The 22,681-nt window shown below is 43.8% G+C and overlaps 1 protein-coding gene across 5 annotated transcripts in view; it reads left to right on the forward strand.

Moving 5' to 3' along the window:
- Positions 1–290: 290 nt before the first annotated feature.
- Positions 291–22,681, forward strand: part of psen1 (presenilin 1) — a 43,152-nt gene continuing 20,761 nt past the window's right edge. The window contains exons 1-4 of one of the 5 annotated variants that reach the window (XM_033026725.1): positions 291–400; positions 6,350–6,496; positions 16,121–16,353; positions 20,172–20,313. In XM_033026725.1, the coding sequence (XP_032882616.1) occupies positions 6,410–6,496; positions 16,121–16,353; positions 20,172–20,313 (462 nt within the window). In that variant the 5' untranslated portion in view covers positions 291–400; positions 6,350–6,409. Of the gene's footprint in view, positions 405–6,349; positions 6,497–16,120; positions 16,354–20,171; positions 20,314–22,681 lie in introns of all 5 variants that reach the window. The other 4 variants (XM_033026727.1, XM_033026730.1, XM_033026726.1 and 1 more) reach the window with 4 other exon arrangements.

Here is a 22,681-nt window from a genome sequence, read left to right on the forward strand (position 1 = left end):
AGGGGTGGATGTGCTGTCCGCTGGGGGAGCGGGGAGGGGAGGGGTCGGGTCCATTGCCCGGTGTGGGGCTGTTGTTAGGGGGTGGATGTGCTGTCCGCTGGGGGAGCGGGGAGGGGAGGGGTCGGGTCAGTGCCCGGTGTGGGGCTGTTGTTAGGGGGTGGGTGTGCTGCCCGCTTGGGGAGCAGGGAGGGGGTCCATTGCAATCACCCGTTGCCGGGACGATGGGGGAGAAGCCGGTGGGCGTGGTCTCTATGGCCCCCGTCACGTGAGGAGGGTGGTGTTCCTGTCACGTGAGGAGGGGGCGGGCGGGGCGCCGTCACGTATCGGGCGTGACGCTACGCCGGGCGGTGCGTGGGTCGAGGAGGCGCTGATCGGCCGGAGCATCGGCGGCTCGTTGTGAGTGAGTGAGTGTGGGGCCGGGGCGGCGGTCAGGCGGGCTGGCTGGGCCTCGCTCGGTACCGCGGCGTTTCCCAGCCGTGATCGCTTCGTGCTGGGTGCTGCGGCTCAGACCCGGAGCGGGGCCTCTCCCGGCCGGCAGCTTGGTCGCCGCGGCCCGCGGGGAAGGCGCTCCACCTCCACCGCGCTGCAGTGGGACGTGAGCCGGTGGGCTCGCTGCTTCCCCACTACCCACACTCTCTCCCACCCCCACCTCACACAACGCCCCGTCTCTCTCTCTCTACCCCATAACGCACCGTCTCTCTGCCCCACCGCCCCTCTCCTTCCTCCCCCACCCCCTGCAACACCCTTCCTCTCTGCCCCACCGCCCCTCTCCTTCCTCCCCCACCTCTCCCTCTTGCGGAGAAGGCAGGAGAGTGAGGAATAAGTGGAAACGTTAAATCACCATGATTGAAATGCGGAGTGGACTCACTGGGCCGAATGACCTAATTCTGCTCCTATGATTTATGAACTAAATCTTGCCTTGAATTTTTCATTCATTGACTATTCACCTCTGACTATAAACAAATAATCTCGGTAGATATGTTCTAAGTGTTTTGAATTGAGTGATCAAGCCTGTTGCGGGTGTAGGGACAGTGTTGTTACCTAGTTTTATGTCAACATGGAATGTAAACAAGGTACACAAAATTGCTGGGGAAACTCAGCGGGTGCAGCAGCATCTATGGAGCGAAGGAAATAGGCGACGTTTCGGGCCGAAACCCTTCTTCAGACTCCGTCTGGAATGTAAACAATTGGGTTTGGATATTACAGATTGGCACCAATTTTGAATGATGCGTGTTGAGATTTAGTTATTATTTTAAGGGTACAATTTTTGCACGGCTTTGCCCATGTCATTTTTACACATGTTACTGGCTGGTGTGCTCAGGAAACAGAATAATGAAACATTGATTGTTTCTTTTGTTCCTGTTGTAGCAGGATGTTCTGAATTGATAAAGTGAAGCACTTGCTTTCACATAACCTGTGTTCCATATTCTGTTGTGTAGGAAGGAACTGCAGATGCTGTTTTAAACCGAAGATGGAAGCAAAAAACTGGAGTAACTTAGTTGGACAGACAGCATCTCTGGAGAAAAGGAATAGGTGACGTTTCGGGTCGAGACCCTTCTTCAGTCTCTGAGCCTGTTCTCCAGAGATGCTGTCTGACCAGCTGAGTTACTTCAGCTTTTTGTGTTTATCTTCCATACACTGTTGCCTGCCGTGTGCCTTTAATGTGCTCCAGGGAGACTGGAGGAAAACTGAAACCTTGTCTATCCATTCCCTCCATATATGTCCTGTGATCTGCATTTTGTTTTGATCAAGATTCCAATATCTGCAGTTCCTTATGCCACTATTTTCCTCTTGGAGATTTATCCTTGAGCATTCTGCCACTCCAAATTCCTGCCCCCTCCACAACTTCCTTTTCCTTAAACCCTTGGATTTAGTGCTTCCCAAAGTCCCAGTAATCCTCTCCTACCTGGTTCAGTCATCCCCTTCATGTTGTTTCACCTGTCGCCTACCAGCCTCTGCCCCCTGTCCAAACTGGTTCTGTCTTCCCATCATCCCTGCCCCATCAGTTTCCATGTATTGGCTAAGAGTCTCTGTTCCCCCACTTAATCCACACACTGCCTCTTTTATTTCCTGTCCAGATGGGTCTTTACCTGAATGGAGAAAAACCATACACCTTTTTCCTCCACGGATGCTGCTTGATCTGCTAAGTTCCTCCAGCCTTCTGTTTTTATTCTAGATTCCAGCATCTATGGTCTCCCTTGCCTTCCCAAATCCACTGGAATGATGGACGTTTCCTTGAAGCAGATGGGGGACAGTACCAGGCTGAGATGCAACCTGTCAGAATGCTTTCTGTGTGTAGGAAGGAGCCGTGGATGCTGGTTTATACTGAAAATAGACACAAAAAGCTGGAGTAACTCAGTGGGACAGTCAGCATCTCTGGAGAGAAGGAATGGGTGATGTTTCGGGATGAGACCCTTGTTCAGACTGAAAGTCAGGGTAGAGGGAGTCTAGAGATATGCTTTTTGCACCCTTCCCTATCTCTAGTCTTTCCCTCTCCCCTGACTCTCAGTCTGAAGAAGGGTCTCGACCTGAAATGTTACCCATTCCTTCTCTCTAGGGAATATTTTCAATAGTGCATCTGTAGAAGTACAAGAGAATCCTTGTGAGCAAATATCATTGGTGAATTTAAAGATCAATTGATGCTCTGCATAGCTGCACAGTCATGGGTTTGTCATGCCATTAACAGTTCTTCAAAGCACTTTGTTCTGGTTAATGTTAGACCTACTGTAGTCATTGAGGCACCACCTCTTTATGGAGACTGGAATGATGGATGTTTCTTGAAGTGGATGGGAACAGTAGACTTATAGTGTGAGGTTGCAGATAGCGATGAAGCTTGGGGCCAGTTGATTGCATGATTTCAGAACCTGGTCAGGGCCTCCATCCGGGCCGGCTGTTTTCCTAGAGTCTTCCCTAGTGAAAGTGGATCGGACCTGCCACTGAGATGCGAGGGACAGAACTGGCAGAGAGAATGAGGATACACCTTGGTGGAACTTTGCCTGTTCAAAACAGACAAAAGGGATTGAGCTCATTCGTAGAGATGTATTTTGTCAGTGGTAACCCCTAATTTTAGCTAATAGTTCATGATGGCATCCACTTGACTGAATTGATCGACTCTCTTCTGGAATCATCACACAGATCAGCCCTTACCCCATCTACACTTCATGCTGCTTTGGGAAAGCAGCCAACATAATTTAGGACCATTCACACCCCAGTCATTCCCTATCGCCTCTCTCCTGTGGGAAGAAGATAGAAGAACACTAAAGCACGCACCACTAGATTCAGGAATGGCTTCTCCGCTGTTATCACACTTCCGAACATTCTTCCCATAAGCTGGGATCTAGTCCCAATTTTCAAACCTTATTTTTTTTCATCTGCATTCTCTGTAACTAATGTTATAATGCTGCAACACTGTGCTCTGCACTCTGGTACTTTTCGGTTTGCACTACTATTGTATTTGTGTATGGCTTGATTTTACTTATGATATAGTGTATAGTGTGATTTGGACTAGGCAGCACGCAAATAAAGTGAAAAAGCTTCTCGCTGTATCTCGGTACATGTGACAATTATAAGCCAATGCTGTGATTGATTGAGAAAACTTTGAACAAAATGGTCTCCCCACCCCTGTTTGTAAACTGAGTGCCCCTAAATTCAATCAATCTTATTTTATGTGCACTTTCAAGCTTTTTGTAATACACTGTCTTTCCAAATTTTCAATTAATTAGTTTGTTTTAGGTAATTCCAGGTATTTTAAGGCATGCAGACTAATTCTCACTAAGATCCTGTGTTGCTTTTGCTTTGTATTTGTCCACTTGGGCATAAGTCATTGCAGTAACGGACCAACGAGAACAGCCTTGTTATACCTTTTCAGGATGAATAGCACCAATAGCACACTTCTGAGGCATTGATTCCTTGCCTGTGGATTTGGAGATGATCTGACTGTCTTTGGTGCATCTGTCTATGCCAACGAGTTATTGCAGATAGACATAAAATGTGGGGGTAACTCAGCGGGCCAGCTGAGTCCCGATCTCATAGAAGTGTGTAAGGTCATGAGATGAATAGATCGGGTAGATGCACAGTCTCTTGCCCAGAGTGGGTGGATCAAGGACCAGAGGGCATAGTTTAAGGTGAAGGGGAAAAGATTTAATAGGAATCTGAGGGATAACTTTTTCACACAGGTGGATGTATGGAACAATCTGCTAGAGGAGGTAATTGGGGCAGGGACTATCCCAACATTTAAGAAACAGACCGTTACATGGATAGGACAAGTTTGGAGGGATATGGACCAAATGCTGGCAGGTGGGACTAGTGTAGATGGGACATGTTGGCCGGTGTGGGCAAGTTGGGCCGAAGCGCATGTTTCCACAGTGAAGAAGGTCTGAAGAAAGGAATCGACCTGAAACGTCACCCATTCCTTCTCTCCAGAGTTGCTGCCTGTTACTCCAGTTACTGAGTTACTCCAGCATTTTGTGTCGATTTTCGGTTTAAACCAGCACCTGCAGTTCCTTCCTATGCATACGAGTTATTGCAGATACTTACAGTGGCTTGCAAAAGTATTCATACCCCTTGAACTTTTCCACATTTTGTCACGTTACAACCACAAACGTAAATGTATTTTATTGGGATTTTATGTGATAGATCAACACAAAGTGGTGCATAATTGTGAAGTGGAAGGAAAATGATACATGGTTTTCAAATTTTTTTACAAATAAAAAACTGAAAAGTGTGGCGTGCAAAAGTATTCAGCCCCCTTCACTCTGATACCCCTAAATAAAATCCAGTGCAACCAATTGCCTTCAGAAGTCACCTAATTAGTAAATAGAGTCCACTTGTGTGTAATCTAATCTCAGTATAAATACAGCTGTTCTGTGAAGGCCTCAGAGGTTTGTTAGAGAACATTAGTGAACAAACAGCATCATGAAGCCCAAGGAACACACCAGACAGGTCAGGGATAAAGTTGTGGAGAAGTTTAAAGCAGGGTAAGATTATAAAAAAATATCCCAAGCTTTGAACATCTCACGGAGCACTGTTCAATCCATCATCCGAAAATAGAAAGAGTATGGCACAACTGCAAACCTACCAAGACATGGCCGTCCACCTAAACTGACAGGCCGGGCAAGGAGAGCATTGATCAGAGAAGCAGCCAAGAGGCCTATGGTAACTCTGGAGGAGCTGCAGAGATCCACAGCTCAGGTAGGAGAATCTGTGCACAGGACAACTATTAGTCGTGGACTCCACAAATCGGGCCTTTATGGAAGAGTGTCAAGAAGAAAGCCATTGTTGAAAAAAAAGCCATAAGAAGTCCCGTTTGCAGTTTGCCACAAGCCATGTGGGGGACACAGCAAACATGTGGAGGAAGGTGCTCTGGTCAGATGAGACCAAAATTGAAGTTTTTGGCCTAAATGCAAAATGCTATGTGTGGCGGAAAACTAACACTGCACATCACCCTGAACACACCATCCCCACTGTGAAACATGGTGGTGGCAGAATCATGCTGTGGGGATGCTTTTCTTCAGCAGGGACAGGGAAGCTGGTCAGAGTTGATGGGAAGATGGATGGAGCCAAATACAGGGCAATCTTGGAAGAAAACCTGTTAGAGTCTGCAAAAGACTTGAGACTGGGGCGGAGGTTCACCTTCCAGCAGGACAACGACCCTAAACATACAGCCAGAGCTACAATGGAATGGTTTAGATCAATGCATTTTCATGTGTTAGAATGGCCCAGTCAAAGTCCAGACCTAAATCCAATTGAGAATCTCTGGCAAGACTTGAAAATTGCTGTTCACAGATGCTCTCCGTCCAATCTGACTGAGCTTGAGCTATTTTGCAAAGAAGAATGGGCAAAAATTTCAGTCTCTAGATGTGCAAAACTGGTAGAGATATACCCCAAAAGACTTGCAGCTGTAATTGCAGCGAAAGGTGGTTCTACAAAGTATTGACTCAGGGGGGCTGAATACTTTTGCGCGCCACACTTTTCAGTTTTTTATTTGTAAATAAATTTGAAAACCATGTATCATTTTCCTTCCACTTCACAATTACGCACCACTTTGTGTTGGTCTATCACATAAAATCCCAATAAAATACATTTACATTTGTGGTTGTAACGTGACAAAATGTGGAAAAGTTCAAGGGGTATGAAAACTTTTGCAAGCCACTGTAAATCATTAGGAAAGGTTAAATTTATTGTACATCTTAATGGTGGGTAGATAATTTATTGTATGATTTTCCTGGGTCTCATACAAACAAGGTTTTTCATTATCTGAGTGCATGTGACAATAATAAACCAATATCAATTTACAGATGAAGTAGTATTGATGGATAACTAATCATTGGTATTTTTCCATATGTTTCAGTGAGAAGGTGTTGCACACACTTTGACGCGGAAGACTGATTTGTTGCAAAGGATATCCTAAATGTCGGAACTATCTGCTCAAATTGTGCCTGCCTTTCAGGCTGGGCAACCAAAGGAAGCTACCTCAGAAAGCACTCAGAACAATTCGGTGAGATCCCTCCTTCCTGATTTAACGCTTTGTTTCCAGCAGTCGCCAGCTTAAGACAGTGAACAGAAAATGCTCTGTCGTCCATTCCTTCTCTCCGGAGATGCTGCCTGTCTCACTGAGTTACTCCAGCATTTTCTTTCTATCTTTGGTGTAAACCAGCATTTGCAGTTCCTTCCCACACTAAACAGAAAATAGGTGGTCGAGGTGGGTGGTGACTGTGAAGATGAGAAGAACTTGTATCTTCAATGATCTGGAATGCACTGCCTTGCAAGTGTTAGAAGCTGATTCAGTGGAGGGTTACATAAATAATTGATGGACAAATATTTTAAATATTGTGTGGAAAGAGTGGGACAAGAGTTGCCCCAAATGCTTATTACTAGTGTGAATGGGTGGTTGGCATGAGCCAAAGGGCCTGTTTTCATGCTGTATCTTTCAATCAATCTATTATTTAATATTTCTACGTCCCAGTGCATGTGCTAAGATTTATTCCTCCACGCGCATTTACATGCGTTATGTTGTGTATGGTTAAATTAATAGACTGCTTATTCAGAGACACTAGTTTTAAATTCCAATGTGGCATCTGTCGATTTCACATTTTGTTAATAAGCTAGAATTTTTAAAGAAAAAAACATAAACACCGATGACACGAATACACCTGACTGTTATAAAACCAGATGCAATTCACGAATGGCTTTCAGGAAAGAAAATCTGACTTCTTAAACCTGGTACATAGTAAGTCCAGACCTACCAGTGTGGTCAACTGTTAAGCACAGATAGTCTCCAAGTTACGACAGGGTTCTATTCCTGGGAACTGTTTGTAATCTGAACTGGTAGTAAATTGGACAGTAATAGTAAAAACAGCGTGTTAGAAAGGATCACAGAAACTGCTATAGCTGACAAGGTGAGGGCAGCGGTCATATGTGATGGGAATAGAATTAGGCCATTCGGCTCAACAATTCTATTCCGCCATTCGATCGCGGCTGATCTACCTCTCCTTCCTAACCCCATTCTCCTGCCTTCTCCCCATAACCTCTGACATCTGTACTAATCAAAAATCTATCTATCTTTGCCATAAATAATATCCACTGACTTGGTCTCCACAGCCTTCTGTGGCCAAGAATTCCACTAGCTAGATGCAGGAAGATTGTTCCCGATGTTGGGGAAGTCCAGGACAAGGGGGGGTCATAGTTTAAGGATAAAGGGGAAAGCCTTTAGGACCGAGATGAGAAAAACATTTTTCACACAGAGAGTGGTGAATCTCTGGAACTCTCTGCCACAGAAGGTAGTTGAGGCCAGTTCATTGGCTATATTTAAGAGGGAGTTAGATGTGGCCCTTGTGGCTAAAGGGATCAGGGGGTATGGAGAGAAGGCAGGTACAGGATACTGAGTTGGATGATCAGCCATGATCATATTGAATGGCGGTGCAGGCTCGAAGGGCCGAATGGCCTACTCCTGCACCTATTTTCTGTGTTAGCGGTGAGCCACTGGCCTGTCTCATTGACTTGGCGAGTCTGCTTAACACTCCCAGCTCTGGTCGGTTTGACCCAGCCCTCGATTGTCCACGGGAGGGTGGGGAGAGAAGACGTACAAAAATGCTTTGTTCCCACCCGGCAGAAGATGCCCGCAGCCCCACAACAGCTGGCAAATCCATCCTGCTGGTCTCGCAAACGCTCACTTGTATATATGACTGTCTATAATTTGAGAGCTTGAAACTCTCCAAATTGACCTAGCAAACCACATGATTCAAGGGCTATTAGGGATGGGCAATAAATGCTGGCCTAGCCAGTAACGGCATTGTCAAAATAATGAATATATCAGTTGTAGCTTTACACAACAACAGAATTCCTGTGCGTGCATATTTTACCTGGATCTTACCTGGACCCAGTATGCCGATGCAATTATAAAGAAGGCACTCTACTTCCTGAAAAGATTACGGAGATTCGGCATGTGGAAGAGGATTCTTCTAAACTTCTACATGTGCACGGTTGAGAGCATTCTGACTGGTTGCATCGTGGTCTGGTTCGGCAACTTAAATGTCCAGGAGCGGAAAAGACTACAAAAGATTGTGACCCTTGCCCAGTCCATCACTGGCTTTGACCTCCCCACCGTAGAAGGGTCTCGACCCGAAACGTCGCCTATTCCTCCGCTCCGTAGATGCTGCCTCACCCGCTGAGTCTCCAGCATTTTTATCTACCTTCGATTTTTCCAGCATCTGTTGTTCTTTCTTAAATAAGGGATCTATCAAAGTCGCTGCCTCCAATGCAGCCAAAATCATCAAAGACCCACACCATCCTGGCCACACACTCATTTCACCATTGCCATCAGGAAGAAGGTACAGGAGACTGAAAACTGTAACGTCCAGGTTCAGGAACAGCTTCTTCCCTACAGCCATCAGGCTATTAAACATGACAATAAATAAGCTCTGAGCTCTGAACTGCAAAATACTATTATTATTGCACTATATTTGTTATTTATTGACCTTTTTTTCTCTCTTCCCCCGTTATGTACTATGTTTACATATTCACATATTCTGTTGTGCTGCAGCAAGTAAGAATCTCATTGTCCCATCTGGGACATATGACAATAAAAACACTCTTGAAGGTACACAAAATGCTGGAGAAACTCAGCGGGTGCAGCAGCATCTATGGAGATATTCTTCAGAAAGGTTTCGGCCCAAAACGTTGCCTATCTCCTTCGCTCCATAGATGCTGCTGCACCCGCTGAGTTTCTCCAGCATTTTTGTGTACCTTCGATTTTCCAGCACCTGCAGTTCCTTCTTAAAAACACTTTTGACTTGACTCTTAACTGTGAAGCAGTTTAATCAAATGGATAGAAATGATGTGTACACCTCTCATATTACTGGTCTGGCATCGCTCAATCTGCCTTGGTTTACGTGATCTCCCAGTTGCAAACGCTTGAACTCCCCATCCCATTTCCATACTGACTTTTCTGTCCTGGGCTGCCTACATTGTCAAAGTGAGGCCAAATGTAAATTGGAAGAACAGCATTTCGTATTTTGCTTGGGGAGCTTCCAACCCAGCGGTATGAGATTTGATTTCTCTAACTTCAAGTAACCCATGCATCCCCTCTATCTTTGTCCCGCCCCTACCCTAGTCTTCATACTAGTTTTATTGTCGTCCTGTTGAGTTCCACTCTGTATAACTCGTTATCGCCTATCCAGCAACAAACAATGGACCATTGTGAGCTCCACATTTCCTTCATTATTGTTGCTTTTTGCACATTTTCCATTCATTTGTCCTAAGTACCGTCTATATCTCTAGTTCCCCTTTCCCCTGACTCAGTCTGAAGAAAGGTCCTGACCCGAAATATCACCTATTCCTTTTCTCCAGAGATGCTGTCTGACCCGCTGAGTTACTGGAGCTTTTTGTGCCTGTTACTGGTATGGCAGTACTTTGCCAGTACTCAGTTACACTGAGAGAACTTTGTGCTTGTTGTGCCACGTCTGTGGTTGGTGTTATCAATTAATGGCTCTCCAGGTGATTGGGCTTGAAATGTTTGCTTTGATGAAGAATGGTTTTATGAAACAACCAGCTCGTTTCCTTGACTGCTCCCTGATTATTTTTGGTTTCTCTGTTTATCGGATCTCTTCTCCAACCAACCTTTGACCCTTAGCGAAGTCTTGTTTAGTATGGTAAATAATGTCACATTCTGTCTCGGACTTTTCTGCACTAAACTCCACATTGGGAGTAGAACCCAGGAGTTTTTTGTTCAAGTCCTTTACATTTATAAAGACAGTAAACTAATCAAACAGCACAGCAACAGACCATTTGACACATTGAGTCTGTGCAGGTCATCAAAGACGCATTTCCACTAATCCCACTATATTCTCCCCACATTCCCATCCACTCTACCCAGATTCTGCCATTTGCTCACACTAGGAGCAGCTCACAGTGGCCAATCAACACATCTCCGGTATGTGGGATGAAACGCATTTTTGTAAGGAGTGTGTGCAAACTCCACACAGATAGCAGCCAAGGTCAGGATTGAAAGCTGCATTGCTGGTGTTTAGGCAGCAGATTCACCAACTGCCCACTTACACATGGATTTACAAGGGAGCAGCAATGCTATCTGAAATTTTGCCACTTAAATTGAGACTTGGGGGTTGGGCAGCTTAATGCCAAAATGTAGTTTGAACCCTTGTCTTTTTTGAGAATGTTTGTACCGACTCAACTGTTGCGGAAAATCGGTGCAATGTTCTGGAGTGCTCTTAATGTGCAGGATTAAATTGCTTTTGTTTCCCAGTTAAGTGCTTGCTGTACTCCCGTGCCCTGTTTTGTTACCTGACTGATGAAATGGGGTCAGTTGTTGAGATCTCGCTCTAAATATATATCGAGAACTTGTCCCTGCAAGCAAGGCACGGGAGTACAGCAAGCACTTAACTGGGAAACAAAAGCAATTTAATCCTGCACATTAAGAGCACTCCAGAACATTGCACCGATTTTCCGCAACAGTCGAGTCGGTACAAACATTCTCAAAAAAGACAAGGGTTCAAATTACATTTTGGCATTAAGCTGCCCAACCCCCAAGTCTCAATTTAAGTGGCAACATTTCAGATAGCATTGCTGCTCCCTTGTAAATCCATGTGGCTCAGAACAGTTATCCCCAGTGTCTGGATTCAGTGAGAGAACTAGGTTTTGTTTATGGAGCTGTGTGCACATCCTTGAGACATTGAATGCCCATGTAGTAGAAATTGACTCGATGACGCCAATAACTTTTCTGGGGCTTGCAGTGTGAACTTTCCTTGAAATGTCTGAGAGCTAGCTTTCTTCAAAAACTTGTGCTGAATGCTTACATACATATTTAACACTTTTACACTTGTCTTCACTTTTCTCCATTATCCATGATTTCCATTCATTCTGAGCCCAGTTGTAAGTGCTGGCCCAGCCTCTGGAAAGAAGTGTTTTAACCTGCTTTCTCCTTTTCCCACCTCAGAATGTTGAGGTCTATGTTGGGTTGCAACTAATTGTATTACAAGGAATATCTCGTAAATCACAGTGTCTGTTTTGGTGGCTGCTCAGGATAAACTGACAAGGATGCTTGCATCTTTCACCAGACCCTATGAACAAAGACTTTCTTCACAGAGGTAGGCAACCATCTCCTCTCTCTAGCAGCCACCCTGGCAGTGTGCATTGTGAGTGAGATTCCAATAGTACTGAAAGGATCTGACTGGCTCCTCATCACCAGCCATACAAGGCCGTAGTGTTTGTTGGTGAGTTCTAGCGATGAGGCATTCTGCCAGGTGATCTGGGCAGTCTGCTGAGTGAACTACCTCACTGATCTATTGACTCCTTGTACTGCAGTGCCTGCTGGATATTCTTACTGGACACTAGTGCAACAATGGCCAGAAGACTGGCACATTGCGCGGCAACAGTGCCAGGCCCACACTTGGCATCACCGGGGGCAGGTAGAACGTCACCATAAAGTGACACTTAGTGCCCATGTACCTTGTCTCTAAGCACAGCCATACACATTTCGGATCAGGACCCTGCAAGCCAAATAGCTAGGAGAAGAGGTGAGGGGAAAGGATGAGTCAAGAGCTGGAAAGTGATGGGTGAATCCAGGTGAGAAGGGGTTGATTGGTAGATGGATCGGGGGGGAGAGAGAAGGGTGGAGATGGTAGCCAAGGCTGGAGGTGATAGCTGGAGAAGACAAAGGGCTGTAGATGGTGGAAACATAGAAACATAGAAAATAGGTGCAGGAGTAGGCCATTCGGCCCTTCGAGCCTGCACCGCCATTCGATATGATCATGGCTGATCATCCAACTCAGTATCCTGTACCTGCCTTCTCTCCATACCCCCTGATCCCCTCAAGGGCCTCAAGGGCCACATCTAACTCCCTCTTAAATATAGCCAATGAACTGGCTTCAACTACCTTCTGTGGCAGAGAATTCCAGAGATTCACCACTCTGTGTGAAAAATGTTTTCCTCATCTCGGTCCTAAAAGATTTCCCCCTTATCCTTAAACTGTGACCCCTTGTTCTGGACTTCCCCAACATCGGGAACAATCTTCCTGCATCTAGCCTGTCCAACCCCTTAAGAATTTTGTAAGTTTCTATAAGATCCCCCCTCAATCTTCTAAATTCTAGCGAGTACAAACCGAGTCTATCCAGTCTTTCTTCATATGAAAGTCCTGACATCCCAGGAATCAGTCTAGTGAACCTTCTCTGTACCCCCTCTATGGCAAGAATGTCCTTCCTCAGATTAGGAGACCAAAATATCTGAATACAAAATTAAGAGTAAAATGTAGGATCTGAATACGAAATTAAGAGTAAACTGTAGAACCACCAGTCTGAAGAAGGGTCTCGACCCAAAATGTCACATTCCTTTTCTCCCGAGATGCAGGCTGACCCACTGAGTCACTCCAACCTTTTGGGCCTGTTCCTGTGTTATACTTTTCTATGGTAACGACCCAGAGGAGGGTCAGAGTGCAAGGTAGCCAAGTTTGATAAAAAATAGGTGGAAGAACATATTGTAATGAGGACATTATATTTCTACACAAGATATAGATTGAATGAGCAAGTGAAAACTTGAAGCGCTGATGTTTAGAAATAGGCTTTGTTACCATTGTACAAGACTACACATGGAGGCTGTGCATAGTTTTGGTTCCCTTAAGAACAGAGTTTATGTTGGTATTCTGGACAATCCAGAAGAGATTTGCTTGGCAAGTTCTTGGAATGAGAGGATTCTCCAATCACAAGTGGCTAACAAAATCAGATGTGAATTCTTTGGAGTGTAGAAGAATGCAGGGTGATCCCACTGTAACAGAAGAATCTTAGGGGGCTTGATAACTTAAAGGTTGAGATTTCAATTTGTGGATGAGATATAAGTGAGCAGACATAGAAAATAAGTAACTTGTCATTTAAAACTGAAGTGTGGAGAAATAACCTTGCAGAATGTAGTGATTCTCTGAAATTCTGTCCTTCCAAGGGTTGTGGAGATAGAGGTTCGTGTAAAGAGGGAGGAGATAAGTCTGAAGTAGGGCTTCGACCCGAAACGTTGCCTATTTCCTTCGCTCCATAGATGCTGCCTCACCCGCTGAGTTTCTCCAGCATTTTCGTCGACTGGAGATAAGTCTTAGAAAGGTCTGCACTAATTGAGGGCTCCAGGGAGCTGAAATAGAAGAGATGGAGCTGAGAGAGGTCAGCCATTGAATGGCGGCTCTGGCTTGTGCTCAGCGGCATATTCTTGTTTTTGTGTGAGTCAACATCTATAAATATTACCAGCTACTGGGAGAGTTACCAGCTTCTGCCCTACCCAGAAAATACCTTTATTGTGCAGTTACACAATTGGAAGGGGGCAAGTCTACACTGGTCAGAAACTGAAGTTGTTCAGCTTGTAGAACGGAGAGCTTTTCTGTTGAAAGGTGTTCGCAGACTCTCTTTGATTGCCAATTTAATTCTATCAGTGCTAAATAGTGTAACAGCTAGCTAACATTGAACTTTGATATCTGTCTGTGTTGCAGGGGCAGTGCTTGGTCCACAGTGAACTGCGCTTGTTAATTTATGTCTTTTAAGTCTTTGTCAGAACAGTTTGTTTAATGCTCATCCAAAGGTTTGATGAATTTGATATAATTTGTGTTTATGTTCATGAAGTTTGCTTGATTTTGTCTTCTAATTCCAAACTCTTTCTGTGAACATGTTAATTATTATCCCTCTGTGCTGTGTTTTTGCAATAGGATGTTAAATACAAAATCCCAGTTGAAGTGCTAATTGCTTGCATTGCTTGTCTGAGCAAGAAATGTTAAACATGCAATTTTGATCTTGGTTCTATTTATGGTCATGTGTAAGGTTACTGAGGAGATTTCAGTTTTGAGTGACTTCATTCTGGATTACTGACTACTGCAGAACTAGAAACTGGCAAAGAACGCGTTGCTGGAAATGTTGTGTAACTCAACAAGTCTCTGATGGCAAACACTGGATTGTACGGATGGGAAATTTATAACTGAGAGAGGTATTTGGTCCAGTGTATCAATGAGCTATCCAGCCTCTCCCCACTGTCCATCACTTGGTCCACAACCCCGCAGGGCACGGGACTTCCAGGTACATGCCCAGCTCAAGGTGTGGTGAGGTATCTGCACCACTGCTCATAAGGCTGCGAGATCCCGAACTTCCAGCATCTACTATGTGAAAATATATTTCCTTTTCTCTTCCCCCCTCAATCTACCAAATACTTTAAATCTATGCATCTGTTACTATGATCCTCGGCTTAAGGTGTCTCAGCCTTTCAACATTTTACACACCCATATCACGTCTCCTGTGCTCCACAGAAATCTACCCCAGTCTATCCAAATTTCCGTTTTATCTGCAATTTCCCAGTCCTGGCAGCAACCCCATAAATCTTTCCTGCAACATCTTGTGTGTGGTTATACCCTTTCCGTGATGTGACTGGAACTCAAGCACTAGCAGCTCTGGCATAACCTCCCTGTTCTTATATTCTGTACCTTGGTTAAAATGTAAAGCATCGTGTTTGCCTTTTAACCAACTAGTTGATTGACCTGTCATACCAGCAATGATTTGCGGATATACACTAAAAGGTTTGTTTGTTTCTTCTAGCCCTTCAGTATTATGTGTACCCCCTTGCATGGTACCTATTTAAATGCATTATCAGACACTTATCTGCCTTAACATCAGTTTGCCACGTTCGGCCCAAGTAACTGGTATGTTGTCTTGCATTCCCTAGCTGTCATCTTCATTTTCAGCCACACCGCCAATTGTAGTATAATTTTCACACCGGTTTCTCACGCCTTCTACATTTGGATCTACATCACTCATTTGCACTGTAGAAAACAAGGGACCAAGTACTGGGTCCAAGTACAATGGATTTTACTGCTAATAGTTGTCCAGCCGAGAAACATCTGTAAGCTGCCATTCATTCTTCTCTTTCTGCTTTAGCCAGTTTTGGATCCGTCTAATTTAAATCTCATGGAGTTTTACTGTGCCCCAGCTGTCAAAACCCTTTTGTGGTATTGTGCCAAACTCTTTCATACTTTTCCAGTTCAGCTGCCAAAACTAGTACATGCTGTGTTTACATTTGTGCCCATCTGTTGGAGGGCAGTATGAAATGGAAGAATAACACACCTTAATTAATGATCTGATCAGCCAAAATTCGCATGCTCATTCCTGGGCGATCGGACCCATAGGTCGAGAGGGTTTTGTGGAACCACGCACACTAGCCATAACAGATTGAATCGCTGGGCACCAGGGCAGTGTTCCGCCGTGAAACAGAGATAGTCAGAAAAGTATTTTATTCCTGGGTTAATGTGGTTAAGATGGAATCATTAACCTCACCTCCTATCTTTCCTCCTTCTGTGATAGCTGTGTCTCACCCCCACCCCTCCTGCAGGTTTTCTATCCCCACCCTCCCCACTTCCCTTCCATCTCTGCCTCTTCTCCCCTCCCACTCCTCGCCCTTCTCTCTTCCCAACCCTGCCAATTCTTGCAATCGCCCTTAATGAGCCCCTCTCTGCAGGCCCTCACCCCACTGTCCCCACCACCACCACCTGCCATCAAGAAGCAGGCTGTCGTGCTAACTGGAAACTGTATTTTGTCATTTGAGGGTGAGTAATTGCCTGTTCACATTTCCTCCTTCCCCAAATCTCTTCCAGTCCAACCTGGCCCGCAGGGGTCCAGATGAAGATGATCGTTGTATGGAGAGTAACGGTCAGTCACAGAATGACACACGGCAGACCCAGGAGGAGTTTGGCGATGAAGAGGAGCTGTCCCTTAAATACGGAGCCAAGCACGTCATCATGCTCTTTGTTCCTGTCACTCTGTGCATGGTGGTGGTGGTGGCCACAATCAAGTCGGTCACTTTCTACACTCGGAAGGACGGACAATTGTAAGTATTTATTTGCTCTTCAATATCTAGCATTGTTCTTCAATATCTAGCATTGCTCTTCAATATCTAGCATCTAGGCGGTGCTGGCTCAAAGGGCCGAATGGCCTCCTCCTGCACCTATTTTCTATGTTCCTTTTGTAAAATTTTCCCCACCTCTGCTCTCAAACTCTTGGCAATGAAGTTGCAGAAGCAGCATCTTTAACTTTGTGAAGCACTGCAGAGTGTACAGACCCAAGCAGAAGCATATTGTTTTTTTTATCTTCTGGAGGAGTCCCCTCTCACTCCTCCTAACATCCCTTTCCTATTTGTGTTTATCTTCACTTGATCTATCTATTAATACACCTATACATGCTTCCTTTTCTTTCATAAACTTCCCCTGTCTTGCTACTGAATGAAGTTTCTCTTGAATCCGTCATTGGTCTTATTAATGTTGAAGTCAAGTACCTGACTTGATTTTGGAAACCAAGTAAAAAATCACAACTGTCTATAGGTGAATGCATGGCCCGGTGCATTGTGAAAATCATTCTTCTGCTCTTATTTTGCAAACACTGGCACCAAGCTGACTTCCAACATCACAGCCTGGTCTGGGGAAGTTGAACGAAGCGGTGAAATTGAATGTGAATTATGTTTGACTTCGAGGATTCATAAAGCTGCTTGCAGTGTGGGAATGGACCAAGTTGTGAAATGTGAACCTAGCTTTATTCCGAACATGCTTGGCATGTTAAATTAGATTAAAGAAAACTGGAGATAGACACTAAAAGCTGGAGTAACTCAGCAGGACAGCCAGCTTTTCTGGAGGGAAGGAATGGGTGATATTTCGGGTCGAGGCGCATGTATTTTAAACTATGTGACACTCATCAAAACAAAGCAAAACACACACATACTCAATGCTTAAAAAAGTGGAAAAATTATATTATGGGGACTCTGTTTTAAAATTACCATTAGATCAATCAGGCCTAATGATAGGAGTCGCCTCTAACTGCAAAGATTGTAGATTTTGTATGCCCTCCTTCACCTTTACCCAGTCCACCGAATAAAGCTGGAAATTTCCAACCTGATATGAGAATATTGCGTAAGGGTGGTATGGGCGTCTATTGGTGGGGATAGCACCCATCAGGTAATGGAAATGAGAAGGCAATCAGATGTGAAGGCTGGTGAAAAACTCTTATTTTCATACATACCGCAGTCCCCATCACAGATCTTCCTTTTTGTGCCGTGTCCATCTTTCTCCTGGCTTAGCAGTGATTACAATTCTCACCTGGCAACTTTGATGAAACGCATTAACTTGAAATATTTAAGTCATTAATCACACTCAGGCCATTTTTTTTTTGGGCGACTACAGGCGACTGCCGCAAAATGTTCAACATGTTGAAATTTGTCCGGCGACAGTGGCGACAATTTTTGCTGTCGTAGGTGAATTCCATTGAAACTAATCCCTGGCAGTCGCCTAAAGAGTTGCCCAAGTGGGACAGGCCCTTAACTTTGTTTCTTTTCGTCTCTATCACTGCTGGACACCTGAGTGCAACCATTTGCATTTCCGACACCCAAATACTTTTCATTCAGTCCGCGATTTAATCTATTAAATGAAATATAAAGTAAAATGAAATATAAAAATAAAATAAAAACATGTAGTCTTCTGATCTATTGGATTTTTTTGGTCCTTTGTTAGATAGCACAGGATATATTTTTACTCCCTTTCCAAATGCTACCAGGAGATGGCACACTTGTATCATGTAGAACTTGTAAGAGCAAGATAATTAAAGATAATTAATGAGGAATGGGAGAGATGAGAGTCAGGTGAAATAAACCAGAAACATTTACAGATAAAATAGAGTACAGTGGGAAGCTGTGAGGACAGTTCTAGTCCAGGAGAAATATATCCCATTTAAAAGCCAGAACAAGCTAGGCAGCAATAAATTAAGAGACTTCTTGTGGTGAAGCCTAAACTAATGAAAATACCATGCACCGAGTCCATTGGCAGTAAATAATTATCAAGAAAGGAGGGAGAGAGAAAATGGAGAACCATAAATGAGTTTGCCTGGCTTCAGTTAGTACCGGAATTGCTACAGAGGCAGGATCAGGATATTTGGAAAGCAATAACATTTATTCACTTGTCAACATTCGTACCACTGACGCGCGAACCCTAACAAATCATTGGAATAGGAATGGTGCTGGCTGAGAAGGATTTATTTAAATACTCCAAAATAACGAAGAACAAGATAAGCATATCGTGCACCGGCTTGCTTAATGTGACGAGGAGGATAATGGAGAGATGCAGTCAAGTTGTCAGGGCAAGGACTCTTCATAAGAACAAGGGGCAGCACGGTGGTGCAGTGGTAGAGTTGCAGCAGTTACACCCAGTCCTCATTCAGTTTTCCCCAATGCAGAGCAACCACATCTTGAGCACTGAATGCAATTCACTGAACCAATGAATGGCCCTTGTGCTCTGTCCTGAGTTAGTGTCAGCTGCTTTAACTCTTCAAACCACTCCCATTCTCATCCCTCTGGACTCATTTCATTGCTCCATTGATAGCCATTGTAAGCTCAGGAAATACTACCTCACCTTCTATCTGGGTGCATTTTTGGACTCATTGTCAACTTCAGGTCACCATACTGTACCTCTATTTCACTCTTTCTTTTTCTTTACCATCTTCAACTGCTGGTTGTCATTGATTTGCACCTTATCAAAGACATGCAACTCTTTGCAACTTAAAACACTTCTCACTTGCTTTCTCCGTAATTAACAAATTTTGTTCAACTGCTTATTGCCCAAGAAACTTCATGAAACTTTTTGAAACTTAATTAACCTAATTTACCTCAAAAACTCTTTAGGGAAGTAAGCTTCTGATTTATACCACCCTTCGTTTGGCAAAGGGGCTTCCAGCCACCACTTCTAAATGGAGCCTGAATTATAATGATTTCTCTTTCTGGACTTGCCCACCAAATGAAATAATTATTGCATATTTTGTGGTTCACTGCATGAACTTTCCACTTTGGCTAAATTAATTGGCAACAATACCAGGGAAAAAACTATGGTAATTGTTCAATTCAAAAGTTGTAAGATATACATTAGACTTAAGGAGTTTTAATTGAAGAATATTTTTGGAACACTATCTCGAGGGGAAAGGACAAATAACTGGGAATATTTCATTTCCTGTATCCCATCTTTATTGAAAAAACTTTGTATAAATTCTACAAATTTGCGTTAAAAGCATGAAATAACCATGCACTTAAATTTAAATATTTCAGTTTAATATATAATGCTAGATGGAAAACTAGAGTTCTAGATCATAATTAAAGTGAGTGGCCTGGCCTCGCAGCTTTTGCTGCTTCAGGAGTGAAGTACAGAGCACAAGTGATCTTTTCATCCAAAAGTACTCGTGCAAGGTAAGATCCTGAACGGTTTATAAAATCCATTGTACCCCAGCCTGGCATTGATTTTGTGTTGACGAAAGCAGGAAAACGCTCGGGTTGCAGGGAGAGTTGAAAGGGAATCTTGGGGTGTGGGTGGGCCTGGCAGAGTTCCAATCTTATGGTCAACTTTCCTGTCAAATATCTTTTGTAAGCTTGCTTAACATTGTTGAATAATGATGTCATAAATTGGAAAGTTAACAAGTCAGTTAAAACAGAGGGCGTAGTCAAAGTGGGGTAGTGGTCGTAATTAGTACTGTGAAGATTTATCCTTGTCTATTGCGTTGCCCATTATGAAGTTTTGAAGACATTTTGTCATTGATTACTTACTGTGCGAACAGGTGTTGAATCAGTACATTATCCAGGTGGAAGTGGTCTGACATTTGTGGGGTGTTTTGTGTCTTCAGATTGTACACACCGTTTACAGAAGACACAGATAACATTGGACAGCGAGCTGTGAACTCCATTTTGAACACACTCATTATGATCAGTGTCATTGTGGTGATGACCCTGATTCTTGTGCTTCTCTACAAATACAGGTGCTACAAGGTATGTGCCACAGATTTTCTTGCTTCACAAGGCACACATTTTGATATCCTTTTCCAGAGAACAAATTTTTAACTGATTTAAAACATATCCGAAGTAAAATGCCAGCACATTTGGGGAAATTATACAAGTAGTTGTTTCAGAGGCACTATATCCGAATTTAATCTTATTTTCTAAGTTTATGTTGTTTCATAAGCTGTTTTTCCCTTTAGATGACCATGGATGAGATCCAAACCATTTCTGCTTGAAGAGTACTTGGTTGGTGCAGACAGGGTTAGGCCAAAATATCTGTTTTTATGCTCTTTAATTCACTGACTTTCCAAAGGGTGATTGCATTGGCGTCTAGCTCTTGCATGTCTAATCTTCATAGAACGTGTATGAAGCTGGTGAGGCCAGTTACCTCTTGTGTTGTCTTGTGTTCAATTTCTTCTTTAGTCAATGGCTTGCATTTGTTCACATCAATGACCCCAGCTTATCTCTCCGACTTGCAGAACCTTTGTTCATGACCAATCAGTTATTGACATCCACCCCTTGCTCTGACAATGTCCCAATCTTTGCTTCATTCAATTTACTCTCCTCCATTAAGCACCATTTGACTTGTCTCAAAACTACATGTGGCTGAGCGTTACATTTATCCGATGTTCCTCCCATGAAGCACCTTTTGGACACTTATTTTCGGATGGGGGCACAAACTAAATGCATGTCAGTATTTCTATGTTCAGTACTGCCACAACATCTACTGTCACTGCATGGGGAAAAATTGGTGTTATCAGAAAATTTATATTTTTTCAACTCCCAATGATTTGTTTGCAAATTAGATTGCTCCAGTCCTTCTCCCAAGTGCGCCTCCCTCCTGACAATTTTCCCTCTGCTCAATTCTGGCTTTTGTTGATGGGTTTAACTATCATTCTATCCGCTCAAAACTTTCTCTCGGCCATCCTGTGTTTCTAGTTCATGTAGACTAATGAGGTGCACTTGCTGAAACATTTATAGAAAAGCTTATGCAGAACTCTCATGGCTGACGGGATCAGTCATTGGTCATTGAATGAGTCAAGATTGTGGAGAGGTTGACTTGTGCAAGGTGGGTAACCTGGAGTCAATGCCCACTAGGGAAAGGTTAACATGCTGAATTTGGGGGGGGGGGGGGAATAGCGTGCGATGGGATTCCAGGGTGAAATGAGGAGGAGAAAGAAGATGCACAGAACACACAGTGGTGCAGCAGCTAGTCCTGCAGACTGAGCACCAGCAACCAGATTCAACTTTGGTGCTCTCCATGTGGCGTTTGCATGTTCTCCCTATGGCCACATGGGTTTCCACTGGCAGCTCCACTTTCCTCCCACATCCCATGTGGATTGTTGGCTTAATTGGTTGCTGTAAATTATTCCTGGTCAGGTGTGTGATAGGATCTGTGGGCTGTTGAGGGGAACATGTGAGGATTCCCCAAGATGTGACGGTTAGTTGGGTTAATTTGCTTCTTTAAATTGCCCCGGGTGTATCTGTGGATCGTGGGAGAAACAGAGTGGTATGTGGGAGAGCTTACAGTGAAACGGGCAATAATGGGACTGATGGGAATGCATTACGGTCATCATAGACTCTGGGCCTCCTTAGTTTAAAGAGAATATAAAAGTGCCCTGTCCATTTTCTTATCGTTGTCAGGAAAATTTGGTGGTGGGGGTAGGGCATGTGAGAGATCAAGTTTTGTGGACATTTGTGTTTAATAGAGCAAGCGTGGGCTCTGGGTCAAATGGTTTGCTATGTTGTATGGAAATATGACTGATACTAAATGAGGACCTGGAAAGATAAAGAGCATTACAGGCCTGTGGTGTTTTAATATCTCATATACTCATGTACTTAGGCTCATATACTGTAAAAGGATGTAGTGACAGTAACAGTTTGGGAACTTTGTATTAGTTTAGTTTAGAGATACAGCGCGGAAATAGGCTCTACGGCCCACCGAGTCTGCGCTGACCAGCGATCCCCGCATATTAACACTATTCTACACACACTAGGGACAATTTTTACATTTACCAAGCCAATTAACCTACAACCTTTAGGTCTTTGGAGTGTGGGAGGAAACTGAAGATCTCGGAGAAAACCAACGCAGGTCAAGTATTTTTCTTGGCTGTAAAATATTCAGAATATTTTGGTGGGAATGACAGGTTTGATCAAATGTAGCTCCTGATAAAGATATTTTCAAAGTAAAACCGGATTCCGCTTGATAAGAATTCAGCAATGCTGGTGATGCTGTTATGAATTGAGGATTCAGCATGGGTCAAAAATAGCGTAAAGAGAGAAAATCATTTGTGGGGAAAGAAATCTCTGTTACAGGATTCACTGTTGCGATAATTGGGGAGGAGCTACAATTTTTCCA

This window comes from Amblyraja radiata, chromosome 9 (assembly GCF_010909765.2).
Source record: "Amblyraja radiata isolate CabotCenter1 chromosome 9, sAmbRad1.1.pri, whole genome shotgun sequence".
Taxonomy (NCBI): Eukaryota; Metazoa; Chordata; class Chondrichthyes; order Rajiformes; family Rajidae; genus Amblyraja; species Amblyraja radiata.